Source organism: Parus major, chromosome 1, assembly GCF_001522545.3.
Source record: "Parus major isolate Abel chromosome 1, Parus_major1.1, whole genome shotgun sequence".
Lineage (NCBI taxonomy): Eukaryota > Metazoa > Chordata > Aves > Passeriformes > Paridae > Parus > Parus major.
In genome coordinates this window covers 113790560-113806749 of record NC_031768.1, presented here as the reverse complement: position 1 = coordinate 113806749, position 16190 = coordinate 113790560, and the positions used below count along the sequence as shown (strand labels likewise).

General features: G+C 47.4%; 2 protein-coding genes across 3 annotated transcripts in view; both read right to left on the bottom strand.

Moving 5' to 3' along the window:
• The window catches only part of SPCS2 (signal peptidase complex subunit 2), a 4204-nt gene extending 3826 nt beyond the window's left edge, over positions 1-378 (bottom strand). Inside the window, exon 1 of the mRNA XM_015651625.1 lies at positions 301-378. Coding sequence (XP_015507111.1) covers positions 301-339 — 39 coding nt within the window. The 5' untranslated portion in view covers positions 340-378. The remainder of the gene's footprint in view (positions 1-300) is intronic.
• Positions 379-1703: 1325 nt separating this feature from the next.
• RNF169 (ring finger protein 169) lies at positions 1704-15459 on the bottom strand. 2 transcript variants are annotated; one of them, XM_015649629.3, is made up of 5 exons: positions 14732-15459; positions 10044-10190; positions 9233-9345; positions 8491-8590; positions 1704-6941 (listed from the first exon to the last, which is right to left on the bottom strand). In XM_015649629.3, the coding sequence occupies exons 2-5, from the start codon at positions 10119-10121 to the stop codon at positions 5724-5726; spliced, it is 1509 nt and encodes a 502-aa protein (XP_015505115.1). In that variant the 5' UTR covers positions 10122-10190; positions 14732-15459; the 3' UTR covers positions 1704-5723. The 2 variants fall into 2 exon arrangements, with proteins under 2 accessions (XP_015505115.1, XP_015505205.1); XM_015649719.2 differs by lacking the exon at positions 14732-15459 and adding an exon at positions 12569-14713.
• Between the last annotated feature and the right edge of the window lie 731 nt (positions 15460-16190).

Below are 16190 nucleotides of genomic sequence, written 5' to 3'. Positions count from 1 at the left end.
AGGGATGGGGATGCTGAGGGATGGGGATGTTCAGGGATGGGATGCTCAGGGATGGGGATGCTGAGGGATGGGGATGTTCAGGGATGGGAATGCTGAGGGATGGGGATGTTCAGGGAGGGGATGCTGAGGAATGGGGATGCTCGGGGATGGGAATGCCCATGGGCGAAGGATGGATGCCCAGGGCAGAGGAAGGGATACTCAGGAGTGAAAGGCGGAAGCCCGGGGCCGGCGGGGCGCTGCCCGGGGGCCCGGCCGGGGCAGGGAACGCTCCGGGCGGCTCAGGAGCCCCGCGCACCTTACCTTGTCCAGGAGCCCGTTCCGGCCGCTTTTGGCCGCCATCTTCTCACCGTCTCCGCCCCCGCCCCGCCCGCGCCACCTGGGCGCCTCTGATTGGTGGAGCGGGAGGAAGTCCGGCCCCCCCGGCGCCGCGCGGCACGCTGGGAAATGCAGTCCGTCCCGCCCGCCACCCCTGTGACGTGGAGAAGGTGCTCGCATCATGGAATCGCAGGATTTGGGTTGGGAACGACCTTAAAACGCATCCAGCCCCACCACCTGCCATGGGCAGGCGACCCTTCCACTTTAGGTTGTTCCAAGCCCCGTCCGACCTCAAAAGGGTCTGTCCAGTCCTGGCACAGCTGCCCAGGGCAGCGGTGTAGTACCCATACCTGGAGGGATTTAAAGCCGTGTGGATCTGTCACTTGGGGACATGGGTTAGCGGTGGCCTTGCAGTGCTGGGGGACTCGATGACCTTGAAGGCCTTTTCCAGCCCTAACTATTCCACAGTTCTATGATCTCCAACACGATACAGCAGCCCTGTTGTGTGGCCAAGCCATGCGAGGAGGATGTTGTTTATTCCTCCTTAACTAGACCCTTTGTGTACAGCTTGGCCCCAGCTGCCACGCCAAAGAACCCTGTTCTCCACTGCAGGAGGTGCGATGCTAAGCTGGATGGCCATTTGGACCGATCCAATTTAGCTGCTTTGATGTAGGATTATTGGTTTCATGTTAAAAGAATCAACAACAGCCCCAGTCTCCTGGCAGATGCATCTCCCTATAGTGAGAGCAAATGATGGGTTTTCACCTGTATTTGCTCAAGTCTGTTATTAACAAGCCTCTTTGTACCTTTGTTCCTTTTGGTGTGAATTGGGTCTGGCTTGTTGCCCTGGCTGTGCCGGGACATTCCCGGAGGAAACCGCACATTGTCCTCAGTGCTGGGGAGAGCAGAGGGGGTGGGAGTGGAGCAGACACAAGTCCTTGAGCAGCCTTTGGCAGCATTCCCGGTCACACGGAGGTGCCAGCGGAGCTGGAAGTGGAGAAAGGACAGCCTGAGTATGTCCTGCTGCAAATGCCAGGGATCCAGAGAGGATGGGCGAGCAGCACCTGCCTCTCCCTGCCCACATGGAAAGCACAGGCATATTCCAGCAGGAGAGGGCTCAGCTCTGCCACACGGACACTGCTGGGCTCCCTGGGATCTACAGCTGGATTAACCCCAGCCCAAACCCAGCTGTTGGGAGATCAGCCTTGGACTAAAACGGGTTTATCCCAAGAGGAAGTGTAACTTGGGCCTCTGAGCTTTTCCAACCACATGATTTTGTGATTCTGCAATTACACCACAACCTCCTTCAGATGGAGGCAAGTGTCACCTATCTGGGACAAGCAGCAGTAGGATCCTGCTTGTTTCCAAGCACAGCAAGAAGCGGGGAGTTTCACTGTCAGAATCTGGTTTTATTCTGTTTGAACCTCAGCCTTTGCCCTGCAGTTCAGGTCCCGGTTGCTGTTAAAACAAACACTGTTATTTGTACACATTTGTTGGCATATTTCTGGTTTGTGACAATTGTTTCACAAGCAAGATTTACTCTGTTTCGAACAACAGAAGCCACAACATGACAGATGCCTGCATGTCATTCCACTCACACATTTCACACATGCAAGTCAGCGGTCCTTTGGTGCCTTCCATTGCTTTGTAACACATTCAGGTGAAGCCATGGGGGTTCAGCGGGGACCAGAACGACTGTGAGAGTCTGTGGCCAGCCAGTGCTGTGCTGGCGAGTGGAGAACACGAAAGCACAACGATTTAAAGCGTTACTGGAGAAAAAGTGTAGCGACATCGAGATTGGTTTTGAACAGTTCGACAGCAAATCCCAAGGAAACCAGGCGCTCCCCCCCCCGTCCATGCCCAGCTGAAGGTTTTCCTGTTTGCATAGTGAGGAGCTAACTCCAGAGGGGATGGAGTTCCACAGACATGGAGAGGGGACAGGGCGGTGCATGCGGGGATCATCCCCGCTCTGTGCTGCGCTTCCATCCCCGGGACGTCCCGTGGGGCTCCACCACGGACAGTGGGAGTTTCTGTCCCGCATCCCCCACAGAGCCAGAGGATCCGGGCTCTCCCGAAACGCTTCCCCTCGTGTGTGTGGGACGAGCTCTTTGCCAACCTTCCGCTGGCCAGCTGGCAGACAGGACAGGCCCAGGAGGAGCTCTGCCATCGGAGCATTGCTAAAGGCTTGTTTTCTAAGATCAGTGAGAGTCTTTAAGGCTTCAACCTCCCCCTTTGCTTTCACTGAGAAAATACAAAGAAGCGCTTGCTCAAGCTATACACTTCATGACTGCTGTGCACTGCATGTACAATAGCATTGGAAGAGAAATACTGACAATATAGAACAACGTCATACAATCACCTGGCGTGATCCCTTTTGGCACTTTTCCTTCATTTATCTCATCTCTCTGACTCCAAACATGGAGCTTTCTGTACGGCTTTTCCTGGCCAGAGAGCTCCAGAGGGTCAGAAAGCAGCTTTCTGGGAGTCGGTGGCATCTTTGGCAGACACAGTCCTTCTGTCATGGAACCAACCCCAGCCCCTCTGGATTGGACAGCTTCACATTTTGGGAAGACGCTCGCATGCCCGTCCCACAGCCAGCAAGGAATGCCTTCATCCGGGGGGGAAGGCAGCTGAGGGTTACAAAGGACTTTTAGAGAAGTGTGAATAAATACTTGGTTTCATCTCGTGCTGCATCCACCATTCAGCAGGAGGTATTTTCCTTCTCAGCTGGCACAATTTCTGGTAAAGGTGGTGTCATTTCTGACCTTTACAGGGGAGAGGCTGGGCATTCCTGCCCTTTTGAGTGTAATTATTTACAATTTTTGTTGTTTTGTGCAAGCTTACACAAACTTCTAGAGTGTTAAATTAATAAAACATTCATCCTGGCTTTGCATTGCCGCCACCCTTCCACGACATGATTGTGATTCCACATCCAAAGGTCTCTTTGAACACAGATGCCATGGCCTGTGCGTGATGCTTGGGGAGCTGGGATCTCTATTTTGGGGGCAGCTGGGAGCATGAGAGGTCCCATGAAGCTTGTTTTTGGCTGGGGACAAGCTCCAGTCCAGGCACTGCCTCCTTCACTTCTGCCCAGCTTGGATTTGGGACCAGGAAATTAATGCACAAACCCCCTCAGTATTTCCAGAATCTTTTCAAAGGAAGGTATTTAAGACACTGGCCTAGTGCATTGGGCTGTGAAATCTGTTTTAAGAGGGGAAAGAAAAGATACATTCAGCGTGTAAATCTATTTTTCTTGTGGTGTAAGCAGCCCAGGCCCAGCTGAACCCCCACAAACACCACGAGAAAAAAGAGAACTGTGTAGGGAAGTCTGTTTGGGGCTCCAGGGATGAGCTGCAGAAAAGGGGGCCTGTAAAAATAATTCTAAACCTAAATGCACCAGGGAAGTGCATACTGCAGCTCAAAATGTTGGGAAAAACAGCATGGATTCTGAGTTAAAGCTGTGGTGTTCCCTCCTGAGCTCCAAGGGCAGATCCAGGCCATCACTACTTCTCTCTGTGCTGTTCTTCTAGGTCCAGTCAAGGCTCTGATTCCTTAATTTCCTTTTAATTCACATCTGGACAGAGGAGCAGGTTTTGGTTTGGGTCCAAAGTGCCCTTTCAAGCAGCACCTGCCAAGGCTGCGGCGCAGGAGGGCCCGGAGTGCCGGGAAGGCAGAGCAGGCCTGGTCTCACCACCCCAGGTACAACTTCAACCATCCAGCAGTTTGTGTGGCAAGGAGATACAGAGATAGAGATATATATTATGGAATCACTGCTATAAGATTTCTCAAAACAAAAGTGTCGATCTGCTGAAATATAGTATTTAAAATATATAAATTTTACCCAATAAAATATAGGATTTATTTTTTTCTTTTTTCTTTTCTGTTGGTTTTTTTGTTTGTTTTTTTTTTTAAATCCAGTTCGATTAAGGGAAAAAAAAAGCGCCTGCCAGGGCCCTTGCAGTTCCTGTTTTCTTTTTGACTGTTTAAGATGGAGGGAGAAAATTCAACCATTTTTAGATAGAGGAAATTGGGCAATGCAGCAGTCTTTTTATGTGCATTTATGTGTATTGGCTGCCCTCCCTTCACAAGATCCATAGGGAAGTTTGCCCCTGCACTGTGCTCATCCCAAAAACACCCCTGCCCCAGACAAAGGTCCCCATGGCCTCAGGGTCCCAGTGAATACTCTGCAAGGCAGCAACTGGAAGTTGGAAGGGTACCTTCTGAGCCACGTTACTGGAAATAATCCATGAAATTAATCCATGGAAGAGGGTCACAAACACTCAGAGGGCAGCCTGGCACATCTGGGCAGAGAACACATGCTCCACCAAGCCCAGGCTCTGAGCCAGCTCTGCACCAGCCTCGGCTTCATGCCTGGAAGTTTTTAGTGTATGGCTCACCTGAGCTTTCTTACTGGTTTGAGCCTGAAGGCAGGAAGGTGGAGCAGGGGCAGGGCAGCCCTTGGGACAGCTGGGCTCCCGTCCCATCTCGCCTGCCTGGAGAGCACAGCAACGTGCTGGATCTCTTGGGTGCTCCTCTGGAACATGCAAGGACAGGCCTTAGGAGTGCTGAGAGCTCTTAGCTGAGCAAGAGATGTGGCAGCTGGGAGAACGTCCTTCCAGAAACTCCCTGGCCAGCGTCTCCCTTTCTTGAACACTATAGGGAAAAGCAGGAAACCCTCTTGGTTTGGAAAAGACATGCACTGGGAGAAAAGCTCACAGTGCTCAGTGTGTTGCTCCAGCTGGGCTCTCTCCCCTGTCATGAACACGAAATTACAAATTCCTACCAGTTTTTTCAGTAAAATCCTTATTTTATGTCTTTTCACTGCATTTGGCTTTCTGCTTCAAGAAAGTGATGAATGATCTGTACTGCTGCTGCAGACAGTGAGATACATTCATTTGGAAGTACTAGGGAGGACTCTGTTTAGGACTCCCCAGAAGAAATACAGAGCACAGATAAGAGGCTGACCCCACAACCAGAGGTAGCCTGAGGGAGAAAATGGGGCAGGCAGAGAGGAGAAGACTCTCAGACAATTTCCATGAGCAGAGCTCAGATTTCCCTTTGCAAGGGATGGTCCTCATACCCCATGGTCACAACCCTCCTAGCTGGGGATCCCAGGTGTGCCAGGCTGTGTGTGGAGGCCTTGCAGTGTATTCACAGGGATGACAGACAATTCCTTCAGACCAAAGGACCAGAGAGGACTGGAGGATTTTTTTTTCTCATTCTCTCTCTCTTTTTGTTTTTTTAAATCTGAAAGGACGCTGGCTTTTCTCTGAACTGGACCTAGAAATGTCTTACCACCGAAACAGAAAAACAATTGCGTGGGTGGAACTAGGGCAAAAAATAGTTTTCCTATAAGATAATCTGATAAACTTCATTGTCCTCTAGAAAGGCAACATCATCCAGCAGTGCTACTTGGCACCCAGAGTGCTCTTGGACCGCAGCAGATACCGATCCACACGGACTTTCCGTCTATCCACTGTCCTGTTCTCGCTGTCGAAAATCCGCTGCAGGTGCAGGGCCAACCTCCTGTCCTCCTCCTCTTGCTGGAGCTTCTGCTCCACGTCCCGAACCTCCGGAGGCAGGCCCACCTCCCCTGCCACGTGCCTCAGTCTTTTGACGGAGCCGTTGTGCTCCAAGTGCTTTGTTTTGCAGCGTCTCTTGCGGCCCCGTCGCAGCAGCGGCGGCTGTTCCCCGATGATGTTCCCCACGGAATTGCAGGTGCTGTTCTGTACGTTGATCAACTCGCTGTTGTTCAGGTACTTCAGCTGCTTTTTCCCCGATGGCTTGATGGGGACTCCGAGCGTGCTGCTGTCAGGCAGCGATGTGCTGACACCCATGAGTCTCCTGCTCAGCAGTTTTGGGCCTAGACTAAGACAGGATTTGTCCGTGAATGTATTCACTTTTAGATCAGGGACTTCAGCCACTCGTGTGTTTAGGGAGGTTATGTTTAGGGAGGTTATGTTTGATCTCACATCTGGTTCAGCAGCACTGTCATCAGTGGTTAAGGCCTGTGAACCTCTGTTCTTCTCACTCCCTCTTCCCAGCTTCATTTCACTGACGGAAGGGAAGAAATCCAGCTCAGGGCGAGGCTCTCCTGTTGCGTCAGGTGGAAGGTGATCATCCTGCACTTGTGGCTGCTCCTTAGTGCAACTGTTGGAGCTGGTGATATCAGGAACCACAATGTCTTCCCCAGGCTCTGAAGCCAAGGATGTAAGGGTTGCTTTAGAGAGAGTCTTTTTGATCTGACGCTCCTGAAATATCTGCTCCCATTTTTTCAGTATTCTAGGACTGGCCTCATAGGTTGTTGGCTTCTGCAGGCTCCGGTTCAGGTTTCTGGGGGTGGATTTGATGATGAGGGGGCTCAGGACTCTGCCATCGGGAAGCCTCTTTGGGGGAGTGCACGGGGAGCAGACGATAGGCTTGAAGTGGTTGAGCTCCTCTGAGATGCTGTCGTTGCTCTCGGGGCTGATGGATCGCTCCGGCCTGTGCAGGGCTGACAGGGAGGACACGGCGTTGAGGACCAGGCGCTTCTCGGCCGTCAGGTCCGGGGCGGACAGGCAGCGGTTGTTCTGCGTGGACGACAGCACCCCGAGCAGCGGCGTCGACGCGCCCGTGGCGGGCAGCACCTGCAAGGTAAGGCAGCACAGCTGGGAGAGGAGCTCATGGAGCTGCACACGGACAAGCACACGAGAGGAGACCGGGAGAATGGATGGCTGCCATGCACAGCCGTCCCCGACAGCCTCTGCTGGTCACAGCACCTTCCACAGCTGATGTGGACGTGTGCTGGACACTCCGGGGTCCAGCAAAATCTGGGTGTCAAATTTATTTCAGTCTAAGAGCTGCTCTTGCCACTCCAATGGCAAAATCACAGGATGTTTTGGGTGAGGAGTGACTTTAAAGACCATCTCATTCCACCCTTTTCCATAGGCAGGGACACCTTCCACTAGACCAGATTCCTACAAGCCCTATCCAACCTGGCCTTGAAATATGTTTTCTCTTTACCTGGATAAATCTGCCTGTTTAGTGGTGTTAGGCTGATGGCTGGACTAGATGACCTTAAAGGTCTCTTCCAACATGGAGGATTCTGTGATTAAGAGCAGTATTTCTTGTCTTCTCTAAGACAGTCCCTGAATGCTGCTACACTTGGTCAATAATCCTGGCACAAATAAAGCAGAGAGGAAACAACACACACAACTGCAAACGGTCTTATTCTTAGCACTGAGATGAAATATTTTTATCCAGCAGCTAGTGTGTACAATAACAGCTTTTTCCTGCTTAGTCTGAAAAGAGGTTTTTTCTACTCACCTATTTTGAGGTCAAAATAAGTTTTGGAATAGTGGAACTCTAACTGGTCACATCCATAAGGCATCCTCTTAAAAAAGAAGAAAGTCCTTGGAAGGAAGGTAAGTTATGGATCTTTGCTTTGGGCTCAGTCCAGCTTCTATCAGCTCAGATGGCAGATTGCACAGGTTTCTGTTCCTCATGGTATCTCTGGATCTGAACCCTCTCCTTCTCCATCAGGGATGAAACCGATCCCAAGAAGGAGAGGTGTCAGCATGAGGGGGTAGAACATCCCAGCAAGAGCAGCTGGGTGGCTGCCCCATCCCTGGAAGTGTCTATGGACAGGCTGGATGGGGCTTGGAGCAACCTGGGACAGTGCAAGGTCTCCCTGCCCAGGGCACGGGGTTGGATGAGCTTCAAGCTTCCTTCCAACCCAAACTACTCCATGATCCTATGAAGACTTTGGATCTTCTATAGTATGGAAGTGCCAATGTACCCTGATGTCAGGAAAACAATGAGTTTTGCTCTGTTTAAACAGCTTTGGAGAGAAAGGGAGAGAGGATTATTTTCCTAAACTTCTAAAAGATTTTTCTTTACCTGGCTGGGAATTCAGCCTTGAAAACAAAATGAATCACAAAACAAAAGCCTGATTAGAACCCTTTCAACTTCCAATTAACCTCCAGTGCTACACAAGAACCCTGACACCTGTCAGCTTTTCTGTTTAGTAATTCCTAACCCATCAGGTTTTATTGGGAGCCACAAGGAAGCGATTTGCCCCGTGGCAATAATACAGCACCACAAAGCCCATATTTTATAACTCCAGATTACAAGTGCTGTGTAACCTCAGATAAGAACATTTACACACAGGAACCTGTATCCAGACACTGCCTGTACCTTTGTTTTGATGGCTGGGGCTGATCTCTGCCTGCTCTTGGATCTCTCCTGAATGGTGTCGTTGCAGCTCTGACTCCTCTCCACCTTGGAGATTAAATTCCTGAAAAGCAGATGGGTGAGAAGGGGTTCGTGACCTTAGGAACAACCAGCTCAACAGCCCTGGCAGTTGCTACCTGTGGGAGAGGCATCAGCCTTGGCAGCACCTGGCTGGCAGAGATACGTTCCATGCCCTCGGGAAAAGGGATCCAGGAATCCTGGATTTGCAGCAGAGCCCTGGTCTGTTCACAGGCTCCACACTGAACACACGGACACCTCTGCCCATGGCTCATACAGAACTGAGGTCAGTGCAAATGAGGGAGCTGGGGAAACCCCTTTGCTTCTCATGTGGAAACACACCTGGTTATTCAGCTGTTCGTGGCTGATGCTATTCCTTCATATCTGTGCTGGAGAAGGAACCAGCACTCTTGAGTGCATCCTACAGAATTCTGACTTCTGACTAATGGATTAAAACTACAGGCAATGATTTTTCTCCTTCATGGGATGAACATTAACTTCCTTAACTTCCAGGTAGGAAGTAATCAGACAGACACCACGTTCTACCAATGAGTCTGCTCTAGAATTCCAGAAAAAAAATTCCCTTATTTTAGATTGGAACCACCATTTGAATTAGAGCATTTAATGTGTGTTTAAAACAAGTCAGAAGAACATCTTTAAAGGACATTAAAAATTCTCAGCATCTTACCCTGAAAGGAGAGCAAAGGAGTAGGCACTGGTCTTGGAAACAAAAGCTGACCGATGTGTTTGCTTGCCCTGGAATGGTTCTTCATTCTCGGAATCCGAGAGACGTTCAGGAAACTGAAGTCAATCAAGGAAGAGTTAGCTGACATGTACAACAAAAATAGTAACTTGGGAAATAAAGTTCTTTCTTGCAAAAGTGTTAAAGATCCCCAAATCCCCCATTTCTGATTATACTGAGAGGACATATGGCATAAATAATACAAAAATAAGCACATAGCTTCTGCATATAGTTGTTAGTCATCAAATAAAGGTGATTTATTCATCAGAAAATGTGGGAAATTCTACAATACAGGTTACTACAGGGTGTTGGTTACTCAGCCCCCATGGGTCAGGCTATCAAATGGAAATTTTAAGAGCATTTCCTGCAGAGTCTCCCAAATGAAATGGGAAACAGGCAGAAGTCAGCAGGAAGAACATGTTGAACTTCAGTTGTACAACTTAACTGCAGAAGATTCATGGAGAAATGTTCATGGAAATGCACACAAGCCTGAAGACCAAGGATATCCCCAAAGCTGATGGGATCTGCTGTGTTAGGAAGAGTCACACAGTAGAGGGCAAAATGGGGGACAGAAACCTCTAGAAGAACATCTGCAGTCATAACAGACCTTAGAAGACAGTCCTCATTAACCAGGATCTTTATAATCTACCAGCTCATAGCCTTCATAAACTGTAAAAACTCAATTGAAGAATCCTGGAAAGCCAAAGAATGAAAATTTTGATATGTGGGCAGGAAGGAAAAGCATGAGCTTACTTACACAGTCTTGGTTCCCTTTCAGCACTACAGATTCATCCTTTTTCTGCTGTTCCTCCATTTTTCTTTTCCCTACGTCCATGTCATCTAGAATGAACTTGTGAATCAGATCCTCAGATGTCTTTTCTTCTTGCAGCTTCTCTTCTCTCAGCTGGAAATAATGACAAAAGAGGTTAAGTAGTTATAATTTCAAGTGCTACACTTACAGATTGGCAAGACTGAGAGTTTGGTCACATTGTTTCATTTTGTGCCTTCATTTCTCTACTCCAGAATAGAGCCATTGCCTCTCTCACACAATAATGTGAAGATTGGTTTGCTTCTGTATCACATTTGTGTTTTATACACAAGTATCATGGATTTTATCTTCTTTGCAAAACAACAAAGGCACCATGAGGCCCAAGGCTGGACAAAGACTTGTCTGCCACTGTATTTTCTAAAATAGAGAGACAAAAGCTTTTCTCTACTTGCAGGTGATCTTACTACATATAAAAATGTGCAAAACAAGTTTCAAGCAAGCTGTGATATTTCAGTTTTAGCCTTATGATGGCCTGACATGCTCCACACACAATTTGGCAGACACATAAGCAGCATCACCTAAAATAAAAGGTGAGATGCAGCAATTCCCATGTGGAAAGCTACACAAGAGATGAAATCCCATTGTTCCACCAGCGTGTTGGGATGAGGAGGATCCAGAGAGGCCCCCTTAGCCCTGACAGCTGACTCCAGGCTCCAAGCTCGAATTCAGTTTCAAACACAGAGAAGTGCAAGGGAATGCCAGGATCTGGGACACAAGGTGCATGGACTCTGACAGGCTGCCTGTCCTGCTGCACTGTTTTGCCCCCACCTAAGAAATCAAACTCCCCTTTTCTGCCAGGACTTTTTTTTTTTTTTTTTTTTTTTCAGACTTGCTATCAAAACCAACAAGACCCCTTTTCTCTTCCTTTCCACCACCTTTTCCTGATGAACAGGCTTGGCAGAACACACTTCAGATAACACCACCTGACTGTCCCTGCCCAGGGTAACCAGCTCCCTCCTCCCTCCATCAGCCAGACATTTTCCCAGCTTGTGTCTTGCCTCTTCCTCAACTTAGATACAGCCCAGGAATAGTCCAATGTATCTGTATATAGAACAGATCCTCCCTCCTTCCTCCATCCACTCTCCATGCAAAAGTTATCCAGACCTTTGATTAACACATCTTCATCCTGCTCATGAAACCCAGCACTATGAATTCAGATCCCTGGGCTTTTCCTCATATTTGGGCATCTCAGGTGCTTAAGAAGCTCCCTAACTTAAAAAGGCAGTGGGGAATGATGCAACAACTCCTCTTTCTTCCAAAAATATTTAGTATATTTCTTCTCTGCTGGAGGAGGGGAAACCCCCCAAAAGTATGGACATAAGGATAACAAAGAAAACAGACTTCACAAGGCATTACAGGGAAAGCACATTGTGATTTTCAAATTGGGAAGGACCCGAATCCTACTGAATCCAAGCCCCCACAGATAAGGAAGAGAAAAACAGGGAGGAAAACAAGGAGGAAACAAGGCAGAAACCAGGAAAAACTCTACTGTTTGGCTGATTGTGGGTGTTCAGCAAATATTTTCAAAGACCGGTTTGACTCCTTGCTTAGAGTTGTTTTAAGATGTATCTTTAAATTCCTCATCTATTAATAATCTCAAGCAATAACTACAACAGTGTCTGACTAACATAGATTGTGACCACATGATGCAGACATGATGAACAGCCTGCTCTAAGTCAACAGCATTTCTGCCTTTTTTGAAGCATCTGAAAAACAAATTCGCATCAGGTTTATGATAAAGATTTTTTTTTTTCTTTTTGGACTGGTTGAAATATTACCCAGCACGTGTGTCCCTCCTTTATTTCTCATGTGGAAGGAAGATACTCACTTTTCTGACTAAATTATAAAAATTGTAAAATCAAAAGACACAGGAATATGTAACAACACACAGGAATATTTAAAGATTTTGAAGAAATCTGTGGCACAATCAGTGTGAGGTGGCAACCCAAGCTTTGCTGACAGTGAAATCAAAAAGGCAACAGCAGGATCCTAATCCTAATCCTAATTAATGGGATAAAAAAGAGAATTTACATCCAAAATTAAGGTTGCAAACAAAATCAAACTGTAACAATAAAATCTGCACTAATTACAAAAATAATAATTTGAAGTAGCCTTAATGTAAACTGTCTCCCAGAGAATTTCCTTCCAGACATGGCAATGCTGTGCTGGGGCAGGAGGACAAGAAACTGAAACAATGTAGTGTGAAACATGTACCCTGGGAGAAGGACCTCATGTTATCTGAGTAGCACCTCTGAAACACTGGATGCAGGACCAACAGCTGCTGTGAACAGTACAGTTATTAGAAAATACATTTTAGTCCTTTTGAATACCGCAGCTGTAGGGGAAAAAAAAATGCCATACAAGCAATCAGTAATTGTTCACTCAAGAAACGCCCGTTTCAGGACCATCATTCTTGACACTAGCATTTATTTCCAAAAGTTTGGTCAACTCACGTTTGGTATCTTCTCTTCTCTCCACAAACTGTCCAGGTTTGCTGCCTCCCGGAGCCTGCTCCTTCTGCCCTGGCTCGGGGAAGCTGCATGTCAGCACATGCCTCAGGTAGGAGTTTCCCTCCCACTGTGTGTGCTTACAAGCAACAGACTTGCTTGTGACAGAAAGACAGCTGGACAGGATGAGTTAGGGTTTTAGTACACAGAAATGACAGCCTCCTCTGGAGAAACATAAAATGCAAGAGCACCAAGGGTACCAAAGAGGAAAGCCCAATCTCGCTATCCTGCACAGACAGCAAATGTTTATCTCATTCTGAAAGCCAGTTGAGAAAATTTAGCAAAGAGATAATCCACGTCAAATAAAATTTCTTCAGTACATAATTATGGTACCACTTTGTTTTCAACTGCAAAAGGCAGGGAAGTGGGTCAAGAGCTCAGATATATAAAACAACTCACACCTGGGAGATGTAAAAAGGTTTGGAAATGCTCCAAGAGGAAAGCCCAGGTTATCCCCATTCCACAGGCAGGGAAGCTGGGATGAAACACAGTCATATACAAGTTTAGATTCCCAAACCCGAGTTCCTGTCTCCTCCTGCCTAATTCAGAAATTCAGAGATACCAAGAAACTCCTGGTAAGTAGCAACTGTCACAATTTTGCTTCAGGTTGTACCAGGGGAAGTTTAGGTTGGATATCAGGGTAAATTTCTTCCCTAAAAGGGTAGCCAGTCATTGACCCAGCTGCTCAGGGCAGTGGTGGAGTCCCCATTCCTGAAGGGATTTAAAAGCCATATGGATGCAGTACGGGGGACATGGCTAGTGGTGGCCTTGGCAGTGAGAGAGTGACTCCATCTCTGAGGGCTTTTCCCATCTAAATAATTCTCTGATTCTATTCTGATTCTATGAATAATATGACTACATCATCAGCTGTCATTTCACCAACAAAATTTCACTGCCATTTCCTCCTAGATGACGATTCAAAGAATCTCCTCCCACACGGCTCTTTCAGCTGAGCTGCACAAAAATGCAAGTTTTATCTGGCAGGGAGCAGCTGCCTGAACAAGAACAAGACAAAAAAAAAAGCCCAAATGCCAGAAACATGGCAAAATATTTCCTTCTAACTGGAAGGGAAAGATGAAGTGTTGGCACTGGACTGAACATGGTATCTTTCTGCTGAAGTCAAGCTGTAGATGTAAAAAACTTTTCAGCTGCAGCCCGACCATGCTGCAAATGTGCTTCCTTAAACTCGATAGAGAATTGTTGCTGAAAATGCCACAAGTCCCACGACTTTGCACACAAAGTGTCCCTGCTTTCCTGCCAAGTCACCTCAGTTGGAGAAGAACTTGCAATTCCCATGATCAGTTAATGAAATAGTCAGCCAAAGCTATCTTAGTAACCTGCAGTGACACTGCCCAACAGTGTCACTGCTAATTCCATACGCGAAGAAGCAGGAGGGAAGACCCTTCCACACTTTTTAACTGTCTCCTTGCACATATGCATTTCCCAGACTAGTTACTTATCTGAAATATCACCCATTTTTCTACTCAGACAAGGCTGTTTTTCTAACTCTATCAGCCTTTTTACATTTGTTGAGATCTACAAGTGAAAGCCCAAAGAAAATTCTTCAACAGTGAAAAACCCCTCAGGTTACTTTTACCCAGCAGGTAAAATAATCAGCGAGGAGTTGGACCCATCTCAAGGGAAAACAAGATCAAAAAGATCAAAAATCTAAAAAAATATTTTCATGGCCTTTAATTCCAAGCTAGCTGAAAAACTTTTATTCTCTTATCTTTTTTTTTTCCTGGTCTTTAAACCACATTTTATTCTTGGCTAAAAAGAAATAGAAAGCTCTGGTTTGGAAGTTTGTTTTTGAGGAGAAGGAGATGCCTTATGCTGCAAAAGCCTTTATGGAATTACATCTACAACCGAACAGTCACTCCAAAGAAGGTACATTTCCATGTTCTGGAAGGCAAACTAAGACAGCAAAATTTGGCTTCTACATGCTCACTTAAGGATATATGAACTGGCTGAACAGTATAGAGAGAATAAATGACCTTTGTTACAGAACAGGAAAAAAGAACTCTTCAGGTTTCCCTACAGGTAGGATGGCATTCCTGCAGGAAATCCGAGTTATTCTGGAAGGAAAGCACAAGTATCCAAAATACTCACCTTCCTTAGCTGGCTTTCATATTCTTCTCGGAGTTCTCCTGTTTTGCTTAATTTAATGGGTGCTCTGAATATAAAATCTGGAAAGAAAAGGGGAAAGAAAGAAAATACTTTTTAGTGCAGGATAATTGGTGTTGGCCATTATTTCCCAAAAAGGGCGAGATCTCCACAGGCTGCACAAGAGCTTCTGCAGCACTTTTTTCAACTCCAGATGTTTATATTCTCCCACTGCTATCACAGCTCTGTTTAAGATACAGAAACATCAGGAGGAGGATGGCCAAGTAATCCCACTTTGCACTTCCCGAGTTTCCTTTGAGATTCTCAAGAGTCCAACAAGCAGTTAAGCAATCAAGGAGCATTGGGAGGATGTAAACACAGGGGTGAAGTAACAGCCTGGAGATGTCACAGGGAATCTGAGTCCTGGGAATAAACCCAGGCTTTAGGCACAGGGAATTTGAGTCCCAGGAACAAAGCCAGGATTTAGGTGCCTGCTGCAGCCAGACACCCCAGGTGCACAGGCAGCACAGCTCCCCGAATTCACACCCCTGCCCTTCTGCCACTGATGCCAATGCATCAAGAATGCTCCCTGTTTTCTTGAGAATGCCTCCTCCACACCCCCTTCCAGCCGCCTGCAGCGCTGCCCCATGGATCCAGAGCAAGCACAGCCATTCCCTGCTTGCAGTGCACTTCCCTACATCAGTGTTTTGAAACCAAGTGGGCAGGATGCTCTGTCCGGCAGAAATTCCCTGTTCTGCTCCCACTTCCTCCCTTTCCCCTCGGGCATTCAGAAACCAAAAGCATACTGGCCCAGGGTTATAGTTTAACTTCCATCCCTGAAGTCTGCTATTCCCAAAGGTGACCTGTGCTTGTATCAGCCTCAAAGCGCCCTCCCACTTCTGTGCAGTGCAAGTCTGGGCAAGTTGCACTTCAGTTGGAGGAGCCTGGAGGGAAAAGGGAACAACCAGAACAAAAGACAAGCAGAACCCCTGGACAACCATCCTGGCTCAATCCATATCAGTATTCCGGCAGGGTGCAGCACAGTTCATCATCCCAACATGCTACGGTCAGGACGGAACAGGTTCAAGCAAGGAGGAAACATCAGGGGTACTTCCTTTTTCCACCCTGCTAAAATGAAAGGATATAAACCAACAGCTCCACCACATGTTTTCACAGAATCCCAAGATTATTTAGGCTGGGAAAGATGTCTGAGACGACTGAGTCCTATCTGTGACCGATCCCACCTTGTCACCCAGCCCAGAGCACTGAGTGCCCCACCCAGTTGTTCCTTGGACACCTCCAGGGGTGGGGACTGCACCACATCCCTAGGCAGCCCCAGCCAATGCCAATGCCTGACCACCCTTTCAGTGAAGAAATTCCTCCTGCTTCCCAAAGCGAACCTCTCCTGGCACAGCTTGAAACTGTTTCCTCTTGCCCTGTCCCTGTTCCCTGGCAGCAGAGCCCA

Bases quoted from the DNA above. Each gene is read 5' to 3' on its own strand.
- RNF169 (XM_015649629.3), bottom strand. From the start codon at position 10,121: ATGGACGTAGGGAAAAGAAAAATGGAGGAACAGCAGAAAAAGGATGAA. The intron at 9,346-10,043 runs GTAAGTAAGCTC...GATTGACTTCAG, and splicing joins TGAAAGGGAACCAAGACTGT to TTTCCTGAACGTCTCTCGGA. The intron at 8,591-9,232 runs GTAAGATGCTGA...TCTGCTTTTCAG, and splicing joins TCCTTTGCTCTCCTTTCAGG to GAATTTAATCTCCAAGGTGG.